General features: G+C 30.0%; 3 protein-coding genes across 3 annotated transcripts; 2 read left to right on the forward strand and 1 right to left on the reverse strand.

Annotated features, from left to right (window-relative positions):
* The first annotated feature begins 2,506 nt into the window (after positions 1-2,506).
* On the forward strand, positions 2,507-3,536 carry LOC106761436 (protein MAIN-LIKE 1-like). Its single transcript, XM_014644991.1, has 3 exons — positions 2,507-2,866; positions 2,938-3,408; positions 3,498-3,536. Exons 1-3 carry the CDS (start codon positions 2,507-2,509, stop codon positions 3,534-3,536), a joined length of 870 nt encoding a protein of 289 aa, XP_014500477.1.
* Positions 3,537-6,869: 3,333 nt separating this feature from the next.
* On the reverse strand, positions 6,870-8,773 carry LOC106761447 (PKS-NRPS hybrid synthetase CHGG_01239-like). The gene is made up of 3 exons (XM_014645002.1): positions 7,917-8,773; positions 7,384-7,550; positions 6,870-7,342 (listed from the first exon to the last, which is right to left on the reverse strand). Exons 1-3 carry the CDS (start codon positions 8,771-8,773, stop codon positions 6,870-6,872), a joined length of 1,497 nt encoding a protein of 498 aa, XP_014500488.1.
* A 2,318-nt stretch (positions 8,774-11,091) lies between these two features.
* LOC106761457 (pectate lyase 1-like) lies at positions 11,092-12,578 on the forward strand. Its single transcript, XM_014645013.2, has 4 exons — positions 11,092-11,535; positions 11,641-11,996; positions 12,088-12,223; positions 12,354-12,578. The coding sequence occupies exons 1-4, from the start codon at positions 11,092-11,094 to the stop codon at positions 12,576-12,578; spliced, it is 1,161 nt and encodes a 386-aa protein (XP_014500499.2).
* Positions 12,579-19,460: the final 6,882 nt, after the last annotated feature.

Raw genomic sequence — 19,460 nt, forward strand, 5'->3', positions numbered from 1 at the left:
AAGTTTCCTCTGAATTTTATATTTTGTAGTATGTTACAAATTCAAATCTGAACTACGTGAATGCTCCATTAATGTAGAGAGAGAAAGAGAAAGATTGTTAAGGATAGTGGGGAGATGTATGGTATTTTTGGAATAAAGAAAATAGTGGGGAGGTGTAGAATATTTTTGAAATAAATTAAGTTAATAGAGAGGTACATGTCCCATTTGGAGAGGTGTAGGAAGCAACACCCTTAATGTTATTACAAGCAATTGGGCTCGCTATTGCTAAATGCTGGATTTAGCCCTCTGCTACTGAAGTGCAATGGGCTGTTGAGATTGTTGTTCTACACTGAAGCGTGGGTGTTACTCCTCCATCATCACCAAATGTTTCTTGCACTACCCCATATCCAATTTGTCTTTGTTATAAAACGAATGTCAACATCTGTTTCACCTTCAACGGATGTTATTGACATCCATTTACATATTTTAACTTTCTTTTTATATTTTAGATTATTGTTTTTATTTTAGATTTTATTTTAATAATATTTTTTATTTACATAATACATTACAAAAAACAAATAAAAATTAAATGCTTTATAAATCAATTTAAAATATAAAAAAATTTAAATAATATTTATATATTAATTTAAAATGCAATTAATTAAAAAAATAAAAACTAAAAAAAAAACGTGACGGATGTGACTACATCCGTTATCCGTTTAAATAATTATATTAAAAAATATTTAAATAATTAGTTAAATAATAATACATAAATTAAATTAATAATAATTATTTTATTCTATAAAATAACATTAATTTATATATAATTACTTAATAGATTAATTTATTTTATTTTATTAAGTTATTATTATTAATTTAATTAAATTATTAAAAATTTTACTTAATCATAATCAATGGATATGTCACGTCTGTTTATGTGTTTTTTTTTAATTTTAGTTTGTTTAAATATTATATTTTATTTAATTTATAGATTATTTAATTTTTATAATATATTACAAAAATAAGTTTTATTTTATTTAATTAAATAATTGTTATTAATACAACAAATTAATAAACTAAAAAAAAATGTAAAGCTATGTGACACGTTCTTTAAGTAATTATATAAAAAATATTTAAATAATTAATTAAATAATAATATATAAATTAAATTAATATTAATTATTTTATTAAATAAAATAACATTAATTTATATATAATTTCTTAATAGATTAATTTATTTTATTTTATTAAATTTTTATTATTAATTTAATTAAATTATATATTTTTTTAATTAATTATAATCAAGGGATGTGGCCACATCTGTTTATATGTTGTTTTTTATTATTTTAGTTTATTTAAATATTATATTTTATTTAATTTATAGTTTATTTAATTTTTATAATATATTACGAAAATCAATTTTATTTTATTTAATCAAATAATTGTTATTAATACGATAAATTATTAAACTAAAAACTAAAAAAAAAAAAAAAACTTAAACGGATATGGATACGGATGTGACATATTCATTGAAGAAAAATTTTTTGGGCGTTAATGCCTCCATCTTCCGAATCCCATCCTCCATCTCTTTTATTAAATTTTCCTTAATTATAAAATTAATCTTTTTTTATTTTTTATTTTACTTTTTTAACCCTCTTAATTAAGTAATCCTAATTTTTTACTTTACTTTCTATTTCAGCTTTCACTTTCATAGACTCGAAGACAGTCCCACCTCCCCTTTCCTTTGCATTCTCACCCCACGCTCCACCTTTCATTTTTCTAAAAGTTTTCAACTTTTCGAGTCATCTCTTCCTTTACTTTGTTAGTTTTTGGTGTGTGCGGCGCTCTGGCGGTTGTGTGCGACGATCCGGTAATTGTGTGCAGCGGTGCGACACGAGGGTCGTGGCTCTGTAGTTTCATTTTTTCCTGTGGGTGTGTGCAGCGGTGCAGTGGCAACGGTGTGGCGTGGTGTGTGCGGCAGTGCGGCGCGGTTGCTTCGTTTCGTTTCTGCCATCTACAAGAGGTTAGTTTTCGTTGCGCATGATTGTGTTGATTTCTTGCTTTGTAAATGTATGTGATTTAGGGTTTAAGATTGTATTGATTTTTTCTCTATTTGTGCACGATTATTGTTTTGCTTCGTTTCGTTTTGTGCTCTGATGTTTCTCGTAGAGGTGTGTGCGTAGGAGGAAGAAGAAAAACCTTAACTGATGTCAATATCTGTTTAGGGCAGATTTTTTATTTTTATGTTTTTAATTCATTTTATAAGTAATTAATTTTTAACTTTTTATTTTCAAATAATTTTGTTACTTAATTATTTTGTTTTATTTTTATTTTATTTTATTAGTTTATTGTATTTTTAATTAATTTATAGAGTATTCAAATTTAGTATTATTTTATAATATGTTATTTAATTATATCTAAATTAAAATTATTTTAGTTAATAAAATAATTATTATTAAATAATTGAAAAAATATAATTAATTTAATGAAATAATTATTAATTTAATTAAAAATATTTTTTTCAGAAATGGTAAGAACACAAGGTGCATCTTTTAGTTCTCGTGGGGAGAGTTCTCGAGGACAGAGTTCTACACAAGGTTTAGCTAGGAGACGACTTACAACTTCGGCACGGAGAGGGTGGGCAGCTCCTATTCAGGATGACCCTATCGCTGAGGATCGAGCATTTGAGGAGGAGGCATATCAAGCGTACGAGGGTCCTGTTCAGGAGGAGACATTTGAGGCCTCTGATGACGATTATGAGGAGGAGGAACATGATGTTCCTGACAAACAGGAGGAGGATGTCGGTGGATTTCCTAGAGGTCCACGTGATGCTTCTTTGCTGACGCACTATGTTCAACATGTTGCTTATGGTATTTCACAGGGCCAGGTGAGTGCATAACTTAAATTTTAATTATTAATTTTTTTTGAAGGCAATTTATATTAAATATTGTTGTGTAGGATCGAGGGGATATGCTCAAGTTGATCTCGTATGGTATAAAAGTTAATAAATTAGGACCGTGCGCCGAGGGAATTCAACACATTGTGTTGAATTCTTCTTTGATGCCTCTCACACAGATCTGCTACGATTACGTTGATAAGGGCTTGTTGCTCAGATTCATAGAGAGGTGGCACTTTGAGACGAGTAGTTTCCATCTCCCTGTAGGGCAGATGACGATCACGCTTGACGATGTATCCACTTTACTTCATCTCCCGGTGCTAGGACAATTATGTGATTTGGAGGAGTTGGAGTTTGAGGAGGCTCGTACAGCCCTCGTAGACCTGCTCGGCGTTGATGGTGGCACAACTGTTGCTGAGGTGGAGGATGCACGTGGTACTAAAGTCAGACTCAGCTGGCTGAGAGACATATATGTTCAGAGGTGTTGGTCGCAGGATTTAGATTATGCTGCCAGAGCATATCTGTTGCATCTAGTAGGATGCACCATTTTTGCAAATAAAAGTTCCAGTTCTATACGCATGTCTTACCTACTATTATTTAGAGACGTACACGTGTGTGGCAGATATGCTTGGGGCGTTGCTGCACTCGCCCATTTGTATGAGCAGCTTGGGGATGCTAGTCTGGCTTCCACGAAGCAGATGGCTGGATATTTGACTCTTTTTCAGGTACAAACATAAATCTTGCACATTTATTTGATGTACTTATCTCCATGTTCAAAGATAGAAAATATTTAATTGAATAATTGCATTATTAGAGTTGGATATACGAGCATTTCCCTAGAATGGGAAGGAGGCGGTTGGTGTTTTCTTATGATGACACCACACCACGTGCGACTAGGTGGCAGAGCCCTCGGCAGAGTGCGACTCTTGCAGAGATTTGGGAGCAGTTGGATGGCCTGACATATAGTGGAGTTGTATGGCATCCATATGAGGGTCATCGGGGCATTCATCCATTATTCGGAGTTTGTATGTATTCTGGATGGATTCGGATTGGTGACACCCTTTCCCGACATTTGCCTGAGCGTGTGATGAGGCAGTTTGGGTTTTACTAGGAGATTCCACGACCACCCACTGTCGTTGCAGATGCAGATGTAGTCGCTGTTGATTTTGCGTGGTTGCACTTCACAGACCACGTTATTAGGAATGTGAGACAGGCATCATACCCTTCTGAATGTGTCGATGGATACATATAGTGGTTTACGAGGGTTTCACATCCCTATATTATTGCTACTCCAACTGACGTGAGACCGCCTCTTGCACCAACACAACGTCCTGATGTTCCACAGGAGGCACGACCTCATCGTAGATCCTCTCCACCTTCACCATCTGGTGCCTTGGTATGTTATTTTTCATTGCTTATGTTATTAAATTTTGCTTAACCATGTTTATTTATTTGTTTGATATAATTATTATGCATGCTAGATTTAGGAGAATGGTTAGAAAGCTACAGTCGTTAATATCGTGTTGTCATGTGACCGAGGGTACTGTTGCACATCAGGTAGCGGTGGAACTGCTTTAGGATGTTAATGATGAAATTGACGAATATTCTCCAACTAGGAGAGGATAAAGGCATGTTCGTGGTAGACGCTCGACGTCTAATTGATAGTACTTTGTAGTAATGATTATACTTTGGTTTGTTTTGACATGAGTCACAATAGAATCTTTTCTTGTTGTTTATAATTATTTCAGTTTATAGGCATATATAAACAAATCTTTTGTCTGCTCTGTATATTTCTTTTCTTGCGAGATTCTTTTATGTTTTTAGCACTGGTTCTTACCATTTTACATCATGAGATTGCATTTTGCTTTACATGTTCATGGCCGGTGTTCTTTTTGTATTCTTGATTTGTCCCTGTTGTATGATTAGACGAGGATTAGGATTCCTTACTTTTGATGCATGCCCTGGTACGTAGTTACAGTTTCGTTAATCTGATAGTTCAGTCACTGTGCATTGAGTATTTTAGTTGTTTTAAAGTAGGCATAATACAGACTTGAGAACTTGAATCTGTTTCTGAATCTGAAGGAGAACCTGCATCTTTTCGTGTCTGAATTACATGCTACAGGACTCCAAAGTGAGTGTGGAGTTGGAGTTTGGCATTTTACTGGTGATCAATATTTTGGGTAGCTTGGTAAAAGTATAAAATTTATTTTATTAGTTTAGGAAGTACATTTATTTGGTGCAGGAAACAATTTCAGTGACTAAGATTGTTTGGTGATTCTTTCCCATAATAAAATGAAGAAAATTTAAGTATTATTGTGGGACCCACTTTTGGCACCGAAAAGTAATTTTAAAATATACAACTATGCACGTAAGTTTATATATGACATTAATATAATAATATATATATATATATATATATATATATATATATATATATATATTCATATAAGAAAAATGCAAATTACGTAATTAAGGTATGTATATTATTGTTATAATATAGATTTTATATATATATAGGTATATTCAAAAGATTCTGTAAAGTAGAAATTGAAGTTTTGGTTAAAAATCCATTAAGTACAAAAACCAGTAGTTTACAATAAAGAAATTGTCAGGGTAGTATACCCTTAAACTTTCACTGTGAATGAAATAATAGCACTGGATGGACACGTCACTGCTTTTACGAACAAACATGTAGAGAATGCAAAATCTTACACCAAGTGCTCATTGTTTTACTGCATAAAAGTTCATATTTTGATGAAAATTAACAAATACTGATATACCAACATTACTTCTACCTATATTTTAAAAATTATGTTATAAACTAGTTAAAGAAAAAGTTTTATATTTTAAGATAAAAATTAAATTATATGATGCAGCTAAAACTAAATAGTTAATAGAGTCATTTTAGTATCGAAACGTCATTTTAGTAAAATTTAAATTATAAACTAATTTCTTTCAATATGTCATTGGAACAAAATGAAAGATTTCATCATATTAAGTTATTTTTAAAGAAAATAGTTAAACTCTTCATTCTAATAATTCACCTATCATATGATAATTAAGAAAAGTGGAAGAAGAGCAGGAATAATTTAGTCTATGTGAAGTCAATTTATATTATGAAGATGATAATAAATTTATTAATTCAAAAAGTTAAAAATATTATAACTTTTACGTATTTTCATAAACATCATGGATCACCTAAGTTAACATAAGATTTCGTTACGTTCATCAACTGTGCAAATGCTTGCATCCTACTAGTATACATAGATGACCACGCTTGTGCTTGAGGATAACAGTGGGTTGAGGAGATGATATTCACCATGGGCAAAGGACAACCTTCTTGTAGCTTAACCTGCGTTATACAAATTACAATAGTTAATGGAGTCATAAGTAATTTTCAAATGAAATCACAAATTAATAAAATTACCTACACGAAATGACATCCATGAACATGTCCTATACAAATTAAGCGATGTTGAGTAATATCAGAAGGTGGTGTGGAACGTAGTAAGAAGATAATATAATTTTGAGAGGATGACATACACACTAAAATGACATTATAGCGGTTAGCAATTGCATAACCAATGTTTGGTAATGTCATCCACTTGTTCCTGTTAGCCTGTTATGAATAAAACAAGTTGTTAGATAAAATAAATATAATAAATAAAATACATAAAAAAGGACGCACACTTATCGTCGATTGTGGCTGCTCCACCAACAAAGACTGTTTCAGTTTGTCTACTACATCAGTGCCTCCTACTAGCTAGTCTTCCGTATTCATCACGCCAATTACTGAGTTCTTTGTACAAATCATTTCTAATAACAGGCCATGAATCTTCTCCGAGTCCTAACAATGCAGCAATGCATTTATATCCACAGTGACCATCAGCCACAACATCAACAACGTCCATAATGAAGGGGTGAGTAATAAAATCAAACTGGTCTATCATTGCAAATTTTTTTTTTCTTCACTACATTTAGCTTTGATTGTAATTTACTTTTTTACAGATAAAGATTCCATGGTTGAATGAAAGGCGTCGACATACTCAAAATATGACGGATCCCGCGTAGTAGACCTTTCTGTTCGTTGAACTTTTCTTTTTTTTGCACCCTTTGTCTTGACTTTATCTAATGGAGGGACCATTGATGTCAATGTAGGACAAGTAATATCAAGTAACTTCTGCTTAATGGTAACTTTACCTCTAATGTCAGCCTCATTGAATCGTTCTTCTATTTGTTTCAACACATCTTTAATAGATAGATGAGGCTTGATTTCATTTAATTCAACATTTGAGAAATGCAATCTTTGCCACATGATATGAAATTCACCCACAGGGATCATCCCAGGATCATACCGTGCTAATTCACATGCACAGGGGACACCAAATGTACGTCTCAATACGCATCCATACTTTGATGAGTCCAATCCTATCTGTTGCCCTCTTTCTAATTCCTCGGCAATGAGATCTAATGCATATCGAGATACATGCCCAATAAGTTGTCTATACCTGTATCCTTTAAAAGGGTAACTTGTGAGCAACCAAATTTTTCAAATGACGTCTTAATCTTGTTGTGTTGTATGGTAACGAAGTTATGAATACTATCCCAACAAGAACACAAATCACCCATACTATTGCTCAAAATTTTCTTCAAACTCGCATGAGCAAACTCAACCCTGAAATAAAAAAAAAAATAACATCAAAAAGTGCAAATAAATATTTATCTACAAAACAAATAAATAAAATAACATTACAACATATCTGTTTGTGGTTGTGTTTCCTAAATGCATTACTCTGTTCGTCCAGACCTTTACAGAATATGCATTGTATGGAATAATCCAAGTCTGATTCACATATTCAAAGAACAAAGGCCATTCACTGCTCGTGTATTGAAGACCATTCTCATACTCAGTAAACAAGCTCTCATCAGTGCAATCCATCACATTTTCCCATGCACACATCAACACATCCCAAGCCTCTTTAGAACGAACTAACATTTTGCATTTAGCTAAAACATTTTTATGGATGTGGAACCGATAAACATCTGATATGACTCAGGGAATACATTTGCAATGGCATTCATCAAAGCCAAGTCTCGATCAGTGACAATGACTTTAGGACTACCCTCAGATGTTATAAATAAACCTTTCAGCTTTTCCGAAGCCCATGTGAAATTACTCTGCCTTTTAGTAAACAAGAAAGAAAATGTTGCTGAGAAGGTTAAACCTGTACACGTCATGCCCACAATCTCAAGCAACGGAAGTCTATATTTGTTTGTTTTATACGTGGAATCCATCATAAATACAACATTAAATGAGTTTAACAATTTCACCGCATCAGGATGTGTCCAAAACACGTCAGTAATAACCTTTGAATCGTCGATACACCTACTCCAATGAATGTACTTATCCCGGTTCAACAACATCATAAGTTGTTGTAGTTCAGTTCTGGACCCTCTTAATGATCGTTTATACGCTTGCCTTGCGTTGTAGATTTGATTAATCGTTGTGACATTTCGATCATTGTTTTGTTTGAGGGTTAATAAAATATTTGCAGGTGTAACTTTACTCTTTGTCATATCAACCAGTAATGACTTCTCACTCATATTTAACCTGCGAGCATGAGGGTGTCCAACTAAAGTTTCAGCCAACTCATGATTGTGATGTCCACACATCACATTCAACACCCATCCATCCCCATCTGAACATGGTCTACCCTTTAATCTAAATGGACACTCACATTTACGAGTGCCATATACACTCGACAATGCATCGACTTTGTATTTCCGGTATTTTCCTCCTCTTTCACATCCAAGTTTGACGAACGTTTTTCTTCCCCGTACACCAGTAGCTTTATCAGATCTTATTATTACCACAATAAATCCTAAATCATAAGCCATCCCACTTACCCAATTAATGAAGTGCTCCCGTGAATCAAATATTTTATTTGTGGTAAAATTATTTATCAAATCTTCTTCTACAAGTAAACTAGAACCAACTTGAGAATCCACACGAAGATATTCATCCATTTTAAATAATAACCATCTATAAAATTATAATGAGTCTTATTAACATAATTAATAATTAATCAAACAAATATAAAAATATTAATATAACTAAATTATATATTTCATATAATTAAAGTAATAAGTAATTTTTTATATAATTATAAAATTCTTAAACAATTAAAATAGAAATAAAAAATATATATTATTAAAAACATTAAATTTAAAAAAATATTTATATATAACTAAACCTTTAAATGGATTTGATCATCCTTCAACTGATGTCAACATCCGTTTTAGGTGAAACAGATGTCGACATCCGTTTCCCCCTAAACGGATGTTGACATCCGTTGACGGATAACTAGATCCGTTTAAGGGTTTAAGCTATCCGGCGCTCACGTATCTCCTTTCACCACCACGCCTTCAACCACCACGCTGCAAACACGATCACGGAGAAAGAGAAGAAGAATTTTGTACAGTTGCAACTTTCCTTCCACCACGTCAACGATTCTCACACCAACGATTCTCACAGTGAAAGAAAAGAGAGCACAAAAAGAATTCGAAAAATCAACAATCAAACAGAAACGAGAGAGAGCAGAACGTGAGAAAAAAGTTAGGATTTTTACGGTAGGAGATTAGAATTAAAATTAGTCTATAAATTAAATTTTATGTAAGAGTATAATAGGAATATAAATAAAAACTAAAAATATAAATAAAAAAAGAAAGGATAAAAGTGAGATGGAGAGGTGGATGTCCAAAAAGGTGGAGGTGCAGGGATCAATGCCCAAATTTTTTTAACGTCCGTTAAAGAAAAGAAGTGAGAGTGTGTGATTTTTTAAAATATAAAGGTTAGTTGTAGAATTTTAAAAAATGTGGTAGTGCAGGAAACAATCTGGGGTGGTGTTAGGAGTAACTTCCTGATGCATTGGACCATTTGATCAGCAGAAGAATGGGCTGAACCTTAAAAAGATGGGCTGCTGAAACTACAATTGGGCTGATGTGCTGCTGATTTGGACCCATCTGAATTGGAATTCAGATGCTACTTGGCTTGTTTTTCATATGGTCGTCCATATCGTCTATCATTCCAAAATAAAAATACGAATACCTGTGTGATCATCTTAAAACTTGATATATATTTTTTTCCAATAATTGATAATACAGTTTTTTGTTTCTTTCTTTTTGGTGTTTGTAGATCGTTCAAATTGTTTGACACCCAATTCCTAATAATTTAAAAATATTAAAAACTAAAAATTTTAAAAACTAAAAAGTAACACTCCAACAACTTTACTTCTTTTAAAAATTATGTAATCTATAATTCTTTTTATTGTGAATAAAAATATATAAGAGTGAAATCAATCTTTATCAGGTTCATTAAAAACATAATTCTTTTTTAAATCATTTTTTAAATTATTCTTCATCTAAAACATTGAAAAACTTGATTTTTCATTCTAAAATGAAATAGATAAGAACGAGATTAATACTTAATGGAACCATAATATTAAAAAGTATTTTTTTTATTTCACATAATTTTTTTTATTTTTAGGAAAAAGTAAATATTTATAAATCCACGTTCATTTTACACATTTAATTAAAGATATTATTATCAAATAAGTATAATAGGGTGATAACATATTTATTTACATCGAATTCAAAATCTGATATCACATATCACACTTTATCTTTACAGCATTTCTATAATTTTCTAAACTAAATTATGATTGTGACTCTAAAACTTCAGTTGTTAAAAATTTATACTTTTTAATTTTTCGTCTCGTCATGATTTCGGTTAGAAGTAGTTAATGTTCTTCACAGTATCTATTTACAATATTGATATTGCATACATATAAGACATGATGTTAAATTTAACTTAATGTTTATTATAATTTGAATTAAATTTCAACTATGGAAAACAATATTATTAAAATTTGTTAAATTGGCTTCTCTAGTTAATGCATTTATTTAGATAAAGAGGTTAAAATTTAAAACAGTTAAACATTTCTACTCATTTATTCCTATTCATAGCTTCTTTGGTGAGAAACCCTATCTTATCATAGCTTGAAAAAACAACTTAAACTAACTCAATAACATGTTTTTTATATATATATAATCATTTTCTTACATCTTAACATCATAAAACAAAAACTATAAAACCAGTTCTTTTTTTCTTCTATCCATCTTATCTTGATTTTGCTTAAGAACAAGTATTCTTTGTTATGGCATTTCTTAAACCTCAATACTTATTTTTGGCTCTTTTGATTTTCTTTTTCCTTTCAAAACTTAGTTTTGCAAAGCGATCAAGGATAAATGGTTTGAAATTGAATGTTATTGACCGATGCTGGAGAAAAAATCATGAATTAAGGGGACATCAATATCAATTAGCCACATGTTCTGTGGGTTATGCTGGCAAGATGATAAACAACATTGGTAATGATCTCATTCATTATAAAGTTACTGACTCTAGTGATGATCCTATAAATCCCAAGCCCAACACCTTGAGGTATGGAGCTTCTATTATTCAAGGTAAAGTGTGGATCACATTCCAAAGGGACATGCAAATTAAACTAGAGAAACCCCTTCTCATTAGTAGTTTTACCACCATTGATGGTCGAGGTGTTAATGTTCACATCGCTAATAATGCATGCTTAATGATCTTTAAGGTAATTAATACTTGCTACTAATTGAGCTTGTGAGGATAATAAATATTAAGAAAATTATTTTCATGATTTATCAATATGTATACAACTTTGCTTATTTGATTACAGGCCACCAACATAATTATCCATGGCATTCGAGTTCACCATTGCAAACCTCAAGCCCCTGGGATCGTGATGGGGCCTGAAGGAAAGGTGATTCCTTTAGGTCATGTAGATGGAGATGCAATAAGATTGGTTACTGCTTCAAAAATTTGGATTGACCATAATACACTTTATGATTGTCAAGATGGTTTGCTTGATGTAACACGAGGTTCTACTAATGTGACTATCTCTAATAATTGGTTTAAAAACCAAGATAAGGTTATACTTCTTGGACATGATGATGGATATGTAAGAGATAAGAATATGAAGGTTACAATGGTGTATAATCATTTTGGACCTAATTGCAATCAACGTATGCCAAGGTAAATAAGTATTGTTATACTAAGTAGTTAAAAATACATAAAGTAATAAGCAATTATATTTGTTCTCATTAACAAACAATTAACTTCCCAGGATTCGTCATGGATATGCACACGTCGCCAACAACTTTTATCAAGGATGGCTTCAATATGCCATTGGTGGAAGCATGGAACCTAGTCTCAAAAGTGAAGCTAACCTCTTTGTAGCACCAACTATAGGAAATAAGGAGGTAATAAACTTTAAAAGTTTTGCTTGAAGTATTTGATATCCATCTTATTACCAATCACTTAAATATTGTTTTTTACACACATACACATAATATAGAGATTTTATTAATGCTAATTATTTATCATTTGTAGGTGACATGGAGAAAGAGTAGTGATAAAAGTGGAGGTATATGGAACTTTCATTCGATAAGGGATATTTTTGAAAATGGAGCTTCCTTCAATGTAACGAAAGGAGAAGGTGTGAAAAAGCCAAATTATACTAAAGAACAAAATTTTAAAGTTCTAGATGCCAAATTTGTAAGATTATTGACACGTTCATCTGGTGTGTTACAATACAATAAAAGTTATGTATACTGATTAACCAAAATACAAGAGAGGTTATCTTTTGAATTATTTAGCAGTTTCATGATTTATACTATATATGTAAGTGAGGAAAATTTATTTTTTCCCTGCTTATATTAAAATTGAATTGTATTTTTACTTAAAATTCTAAACATTGTAAATTTACTATATAAGTATAATTAACATATTAGTCTATATGATAAAAATCTTAAAATATGCTCCATACTTTATTTTTTTTTTTATCAAAGTTGTTTAGGGATTTAGATTAAGTTTTTTTCTTTTTTATTTTGGATAGACAATAGTATTGAAATTTGTAATATGTAAGATTACAATTTACCTCTGAAAATTTTATTATGATAAAAGTCATAATTAAACATTAATTTCACATAAATAAATTAAGGGTGTTTGTGAGCTAGCTAGACAAAATTTGAGCAAATCAATTACACAACTCAATTTTAATTCTTGAATTTTGATGCAAAATTGAAATTCGTTTCTTCCGAAATTTTGATACATTGTGTTTCATGCTAACATTTGAGTTGTTTACACTATTTGATGCATTTCCATTTTAATGTCAACTGTGAAACACATTTAACACGTTAAAAAAAAATTAATGTAATTAGATTAAAATGATTATATTTTTTCATTTTTAAAGTTTGAAACTAAAATGTATTGAATTTTCAAACAAAAATTATTCTTAATTTCGTGTCAAAATTTACAAAATTAAAAACATATTTAATCTTTAAAAAACTATCAGATTGAGTTGATTTTCCATATTTTTTTATCTTAATTTCAATTTAAATTAATCCACTCTTCAATCGATTAGATTAGACAGAGTCAAGATATTAAAAAAAAATTGGGAAATGTTATAATTGTCAAATATAACCTAATTTCGTGTCAAATATTTTTATGGTTTTAAATTTATAATTTTGAATTGATGTTCAAAGTATCAATTGTAACTGAAACCATATGTTTGTTTATAGATAACAAAGAGTCCAACTTCACATTTTCATCATAAAAAATACAAACAAACGTGAAAATTTTAGAACAAGTTGAATTCTGTATAAGCCTCAAACCTTTCTTTTCTCCATAAATATAAAAGAGATTTAATTAATTATTATCGTCCTAGCAAGTGCAACAAGCTTACAAGCTTTGTCTCTTGGTTGAATTCAATAACTCTCAAATGCATGACATTAGAGTCATTCTCATATCCTTTCCAATACATGATGTTATTTGTTTCTTATAAACATTCTTATTATATAATAATCATTTAAATGTTTAATCAAGGTTTCATACTTTTATTATTAGTCTTAATTATATGATTTGCATAGTGCTTGCAAATGTCATTGTCCTATACATTGGTTTAATGAATAAAAAACTTTGAAGTCATCTTTGTAAGTTTTCCGTTGAGTCCTTTGTATGAATTAGAAGACTCTAACATATATTAACTCATTAATGATGACTAAACTTCAAGTGATGCAGATTATTAGTGGATGTTATTGGTGAGAATGGTAAACCTAGTACAATTTTTTATTATTCCATGACATTTAAACAATTTTAAATTACAAAAATATTTTAATAATAATTAATATTATGTTTCATATTAATTTTTTTTTGTGTGAACCTTTTAATGCGTTGAACTTTTTATACCTTGATCCGGACCAAGACCAAGCCGAGCGACAGGTCTAGGAATCAAATAAGAAAGACAGCCGCTCAATTAACCTTGTACTTTTGAATCTTTTATTTGCATTAATAATATTTCTTTTATGGACAAAATTGATTGTATGGGTTTATTATTAAAGTTTTATTTTTTAACTTAGAAGTTTATTTTTTATTGTTTAAAAATTTAATTTTATTTATATGTTGAAGTGAGTTCTTCCTATCACACATTTTTCATTAATTGAAGTTCATTTAATTTTTAATTTAATCCGCCTATTACACTACACAAATTTATATTTTTACCGGGGTTATTTTTTTATTTCCAGCGGTTTTAACTCCTAAAAAGTACATTACCGCGGTTACAAAGACCCCTGGAAAAGCTGCGCCACTAAGTAATAATTACTGGTGGTTTTCTCAAAACCTCCGCTAATATCGGTGGTTTTTCGAAAATCCCCACTATTACCGACGGTTTTCCAAAAACTCTACTATTACTGGCGGTTTTCCAAAACTTCCGTTAATACCGATGGTTTTCAAAAGCCCCGCTAGTATCGACTATTTTCGTACAGCTAGTAATGTAAATAATTTTTTTTTTCATTATTTAAATAAATTTAGTGATCATAAAAAGGATTTTAATAATAAATAATGTAAAATCAAAATTAAATATTATCGTATAAAATAAACCATAAATGTTAGAAATACAATTAATTGTTCAAAATAAAAATAACATGTTCAATCCTAAAAATTAAAATAAACATTTTTTAAATTACAATAATTGTTTTTCATTGTCTTATTACCTTTATCATTTGACACACTTTTTTATCATTTACCTACAATATAAAATAATAATTAATTGTTAATATATTAATAGTATACATGGGCTTTATTAAAACAAAATGATCAATAAATGTTCCATTCCTAAGAAAACTATTAAATAATAATAAACAATAATTATATTAACTAATTTAGATATCATTTTATAAACTAAAAATTATTAATATTTAAAATATGTCTCTTTATAATTATTTTGTTATTTATTAGACTTTAAATTGATTTCTAATTTTAGTTATTAAAGAATTAATGTTTAAATTATTTTATAATTTTAAATTAAAAACTATTTTATAATTAATAATAAGAAGAAATTAAAATCTTGATAAATAATATTAGAAATTAATTTAAACTCTTTTCCACAAATTAATTATAATTTTTTTATTAATAATAAAATTATTTTAAATATTAGTAATTTTATTTTAATCTATCAAATTAATAACTAATTATTTAATCTATCAAATTAATTTTTAATTTAATAATTTTCTTACAATAATAATAAAAAAAATATGTCTTATATGAACGAAAATTCGAATTTCATTTTCTTTTTGACAAATTCATTAACGCAAAGACTATATTTTTTTTGGTTTTTTTTTTCTCAAACACCAAAGGAATAAAAGAGAAAAAAAAACTTTAAGATAACTTCCAAAAAATACAGAAAAACACCAGAAACTTTAAGATAACTTTAAGAAAAGAGACTTCTTTTCTCCATTACCACCAAGATACCGTAAAGCAGAAGACTTCTTTTCTCCATTACCAATGTTTGGTTTAAATCTAATAAAAACCTCCCTTGGTTTCCTTCCATTTTGAACAGGACGCCATTTCTTAGTCACCACCACACACTCGCTTATGTAGAATAACAAATTCCATGATATATAACGAAAGGAGAAAAATAAATATCCCGACTTCTTCGCCTCAGCTCTATTACAAAGCAGGTTTAACCACAAGCTTGATTAACACAAACTACAAACCATATAATTATTCTACCAGCTTTGTTTAAAAGAAGATGATGTTGTGACAAATAACTCAATGTACCAGTTAAACATTAATCAAATTACACGAGCAATATTCATCAACCGACATAATTGATGCCTTTCCACTTTTCATACTAACTTCCTGTTAAAAATGAAAAATAAAGGTGATGAACAAGATGTTATTATCAAAAGTCAAAATGAAACAAAATACTACTACCTCAGGGACCAAATTAACAATGGAAAACTGGAACTGATATATTGCAGAACGGATGAACAAAAAGTGGACATTTTTACTAAGTCTCTACGTCAACATAGATTTCAGCAACTCAGAACTTCACTTGGATTTAAATCGTTAAGTAGCTTAGATTTAAAGGGGAGTGTTAAAGATGTAAATCTAAACTAACTGGTATGTGTTTAACGGTCACTTTGACAGTCAGGGTAAGTGTATAAATACACTACTCTTCAGTTAAATGAAATTACTCGTTTCATAACTCTCTGCCTACCATCATTTTACTCACACTCTCTTGTACGTTCTCTCTCTTACTTCACTCCACGCTCATGCGCACGTTATCACCTGAATCTACAGAAGTGGAGGATGATAACACTTTATAACACTCAATCTACAAGGAAGTTGGGATTTTCTTATAGCATCATTTGTCCTTTTAGTGGTGCTTGTGTTCTTGACGTGGTATTGGATGATATTGTTGATTTTATCACAACGGTCTTAAAGTTAGCGTCTGAGAAGTGTCTTATTAGAATACGTTATATCTTTTCATGTTATATATAACCTCTCCAAGTTAGCGTCTCAAAAGTATTTACATAGTTATATCATTTCAAAAAAATTTACTATTTTTAATAAGTTCTTATGTTTTATTTATTCTATTGTTCTTTATCTAATGTGGGATTCTATCCCAATTTTATATCAATGAATTGTTAATAAAAATATATAAGAGAATATGATATTTTTGCCAACCTAAAATTTTAAAGTAATATATTTATTTTACTTATATAATCTTTATCTTGTTCAAACTTTCATATCATGTTAAATATTCCTAACGCAAGTTACTTATTTGGGTGTTCGATAACCTAGAAATTCCTAACGCAAACTTTCATATATATTTGGTTGCAATTTGATAAGTAGAAAATATGAAAGGGTTGATTCTACAAATGAATATTAAATTTTAAAAGCAAATTTATATACGGATTAATTAGTAAATTGCTTATAGATTTATCAGTAGGTTACTTAATTATAGGTAAATCCGTAAGTTACCTTAGATTTCATAATTTTTAGGTAATTGATATCTACAAGTTTTTTGTTTATAAATGTATTCATAAGTAATATGTAAGAAATTAAGTTTTTCCTTATAAATTTCTTATATTAATTGATCATTTCTTGTATTAATGGATCGTAGGTAATACTATTTCTTTTAGTGATTTTACATCTTTAATCTAACTAAATCATCTTTAACCGAAGTGTATGTTTCAAAGATATATATGTGACATAAAAAAACTAAAATTATTTAAATGTAGAAATGAGAGTGTATTTTAAACAATGGAATGCACAATGAAAAATGTCTGAACAATAGAAGGAGAATGTACATGACCTTGATGAACTTGCAATGAAAACCAAAACTTGCTATTGTATATCCGCTAGTACAAATACATTTTTATACCAATTAAAATCCACTAGATAGAGAAAGTAACACAATGATAGTATTGTAAATATGATAAACTAATCTATATCTGTTTCACTAAGAACAGATATAGAAAGTGACATGGTGGTAAAACTATGATAAATTACAAAGATTTTATACTAGTTTAACTCATAATAGGTAAAAAAGTTTTTTTTTCTATATTGATTAGACATATAATAAGTATAGAAGTTGTTAGAGGTTTTTGGAGTAAAAGCTGCTTATTTTATTGAATTGATGAGTGCTTTAAATACACCAAATATTCAAACTCCACACAACTGCACAAAGCAGGAAAATAGGAATACATGGGACACAATTCCTAAAATATCTAAAACTGACTAAGCTCTTTGAAACAGTCAAACATCTTTAAAAAAATAAAACAGAAATTAAATGAGAAAATAAAATTATTGTAACTACTGCAACTGAAGTATAACTTCAACACTCCTCCTTACTTTGGTTGCTGCAAACTCCAAGCTTTTCTCTAAGAAATTCAAACTTGCTTTTGGATAAAGGCTTGGTAAATATATCAGCAAGTTGCAAATCAAATTTGCAATAAGTCAAGCTAATTGTACCTTCCTTTTGCACTTCTCTAAGAAAGAATAATTTGATATTGAAATGTTTGGTTTTTCCATGAAAAACAGGATTGCTTGAAATAGAGATAGCAGCTTGATTGTCAACAAATATTTCAGTGCATCTTTCTTGCTTCATATTTAAGTCCACTAGAATCTTCCTTAACCACAAGGCTTGATTTACTGCAGCATTGGCTGCAATAAATTCAGCTTCTGTTGTAGATTGTGCTACAGTATTTTGCTTTTTACAGCACCATGAGAACACACATGATCCAAACAAGAAACAATAGCCTGAAGTGCTCTTCAAATCATCAACTGAACCTCCCCAGTCACTATCAGAATATCCTTGCAGTGTATCATCTTGACTTGCACAGAATTTGATTCCAAAATTTAATGTTCCTTTCACATACCTCAAGACTCTTTTTGCAGCAATAAGATGTGTCTCAGTTGCACAATTTGTAAATCTAGACAATAAACTTACAGAATGTAAGATATCAGGTATAGTTGTTGTCAAGTACATTAAGCAACCAACTAGACTTCTATAAAAAGTTTGATCAACTGGTTCAGTTTCATCCTTTTTGCTCAACTTCTCCTTCTGGCACATTGGAGTATCTACACTCTTGCATTCATCCATTTAAAATTTTTTAAGAAGTTCTTTAATATACTTCTTTTGACAGATGAATACTTCTCCATTTTTCTGATTTATTTCCATTCCTAGAAAATAAGCCATTTCCCCCAAATCTGTCATCTCAAAAATTTGCTTCATATCTTCTTTGAATTTTCTCACAAGTTCTTCATTGCTTCCTATAACCAGCAAATCATCCACATATAATGAGATAAAAATGGAATGTATTTCATCACCTTTAATGTAGAGGGTAGCTTCATTAAGACTTCTCTTGAATCCCAATTTCATCAAGTACTCATCAATTCTGCTGTACCATGCTCTAGGGGCCTGTTTTAGGCCATATAAAGCCTTTTTAAGCAAGTACACATCATCTTCTTGTCCTTTCACAGTGAAACCTTTGGGTTGTTCAACATAAATCTCCTCCTCCAATAAACCATTTAAGAACGCTGACTTAACATCAAGTTGGTAAACTTTCCAACCCTTTTGTACAGCTATTGCAAGCATAAGTCTGATTGTGTCTAATCTGGCAACAGGAGCAAAAGTAGAAAAATCAACAC

The sequence above is a fragment of the Vigna radiata genome, chromosome 1 (genome assembly GCF_000741045.1).
Source record: "Vigna radiata var. radiata cultivar VC1973A chromosome 1, Vradiata_ver6, whole genome shotgun sequence".
NCBI lineage: Eukaryota > Viridiplantae > Streptophyta > Magnoliopsida > Fabales > Fabaceae > Vigna > Vigna radiata.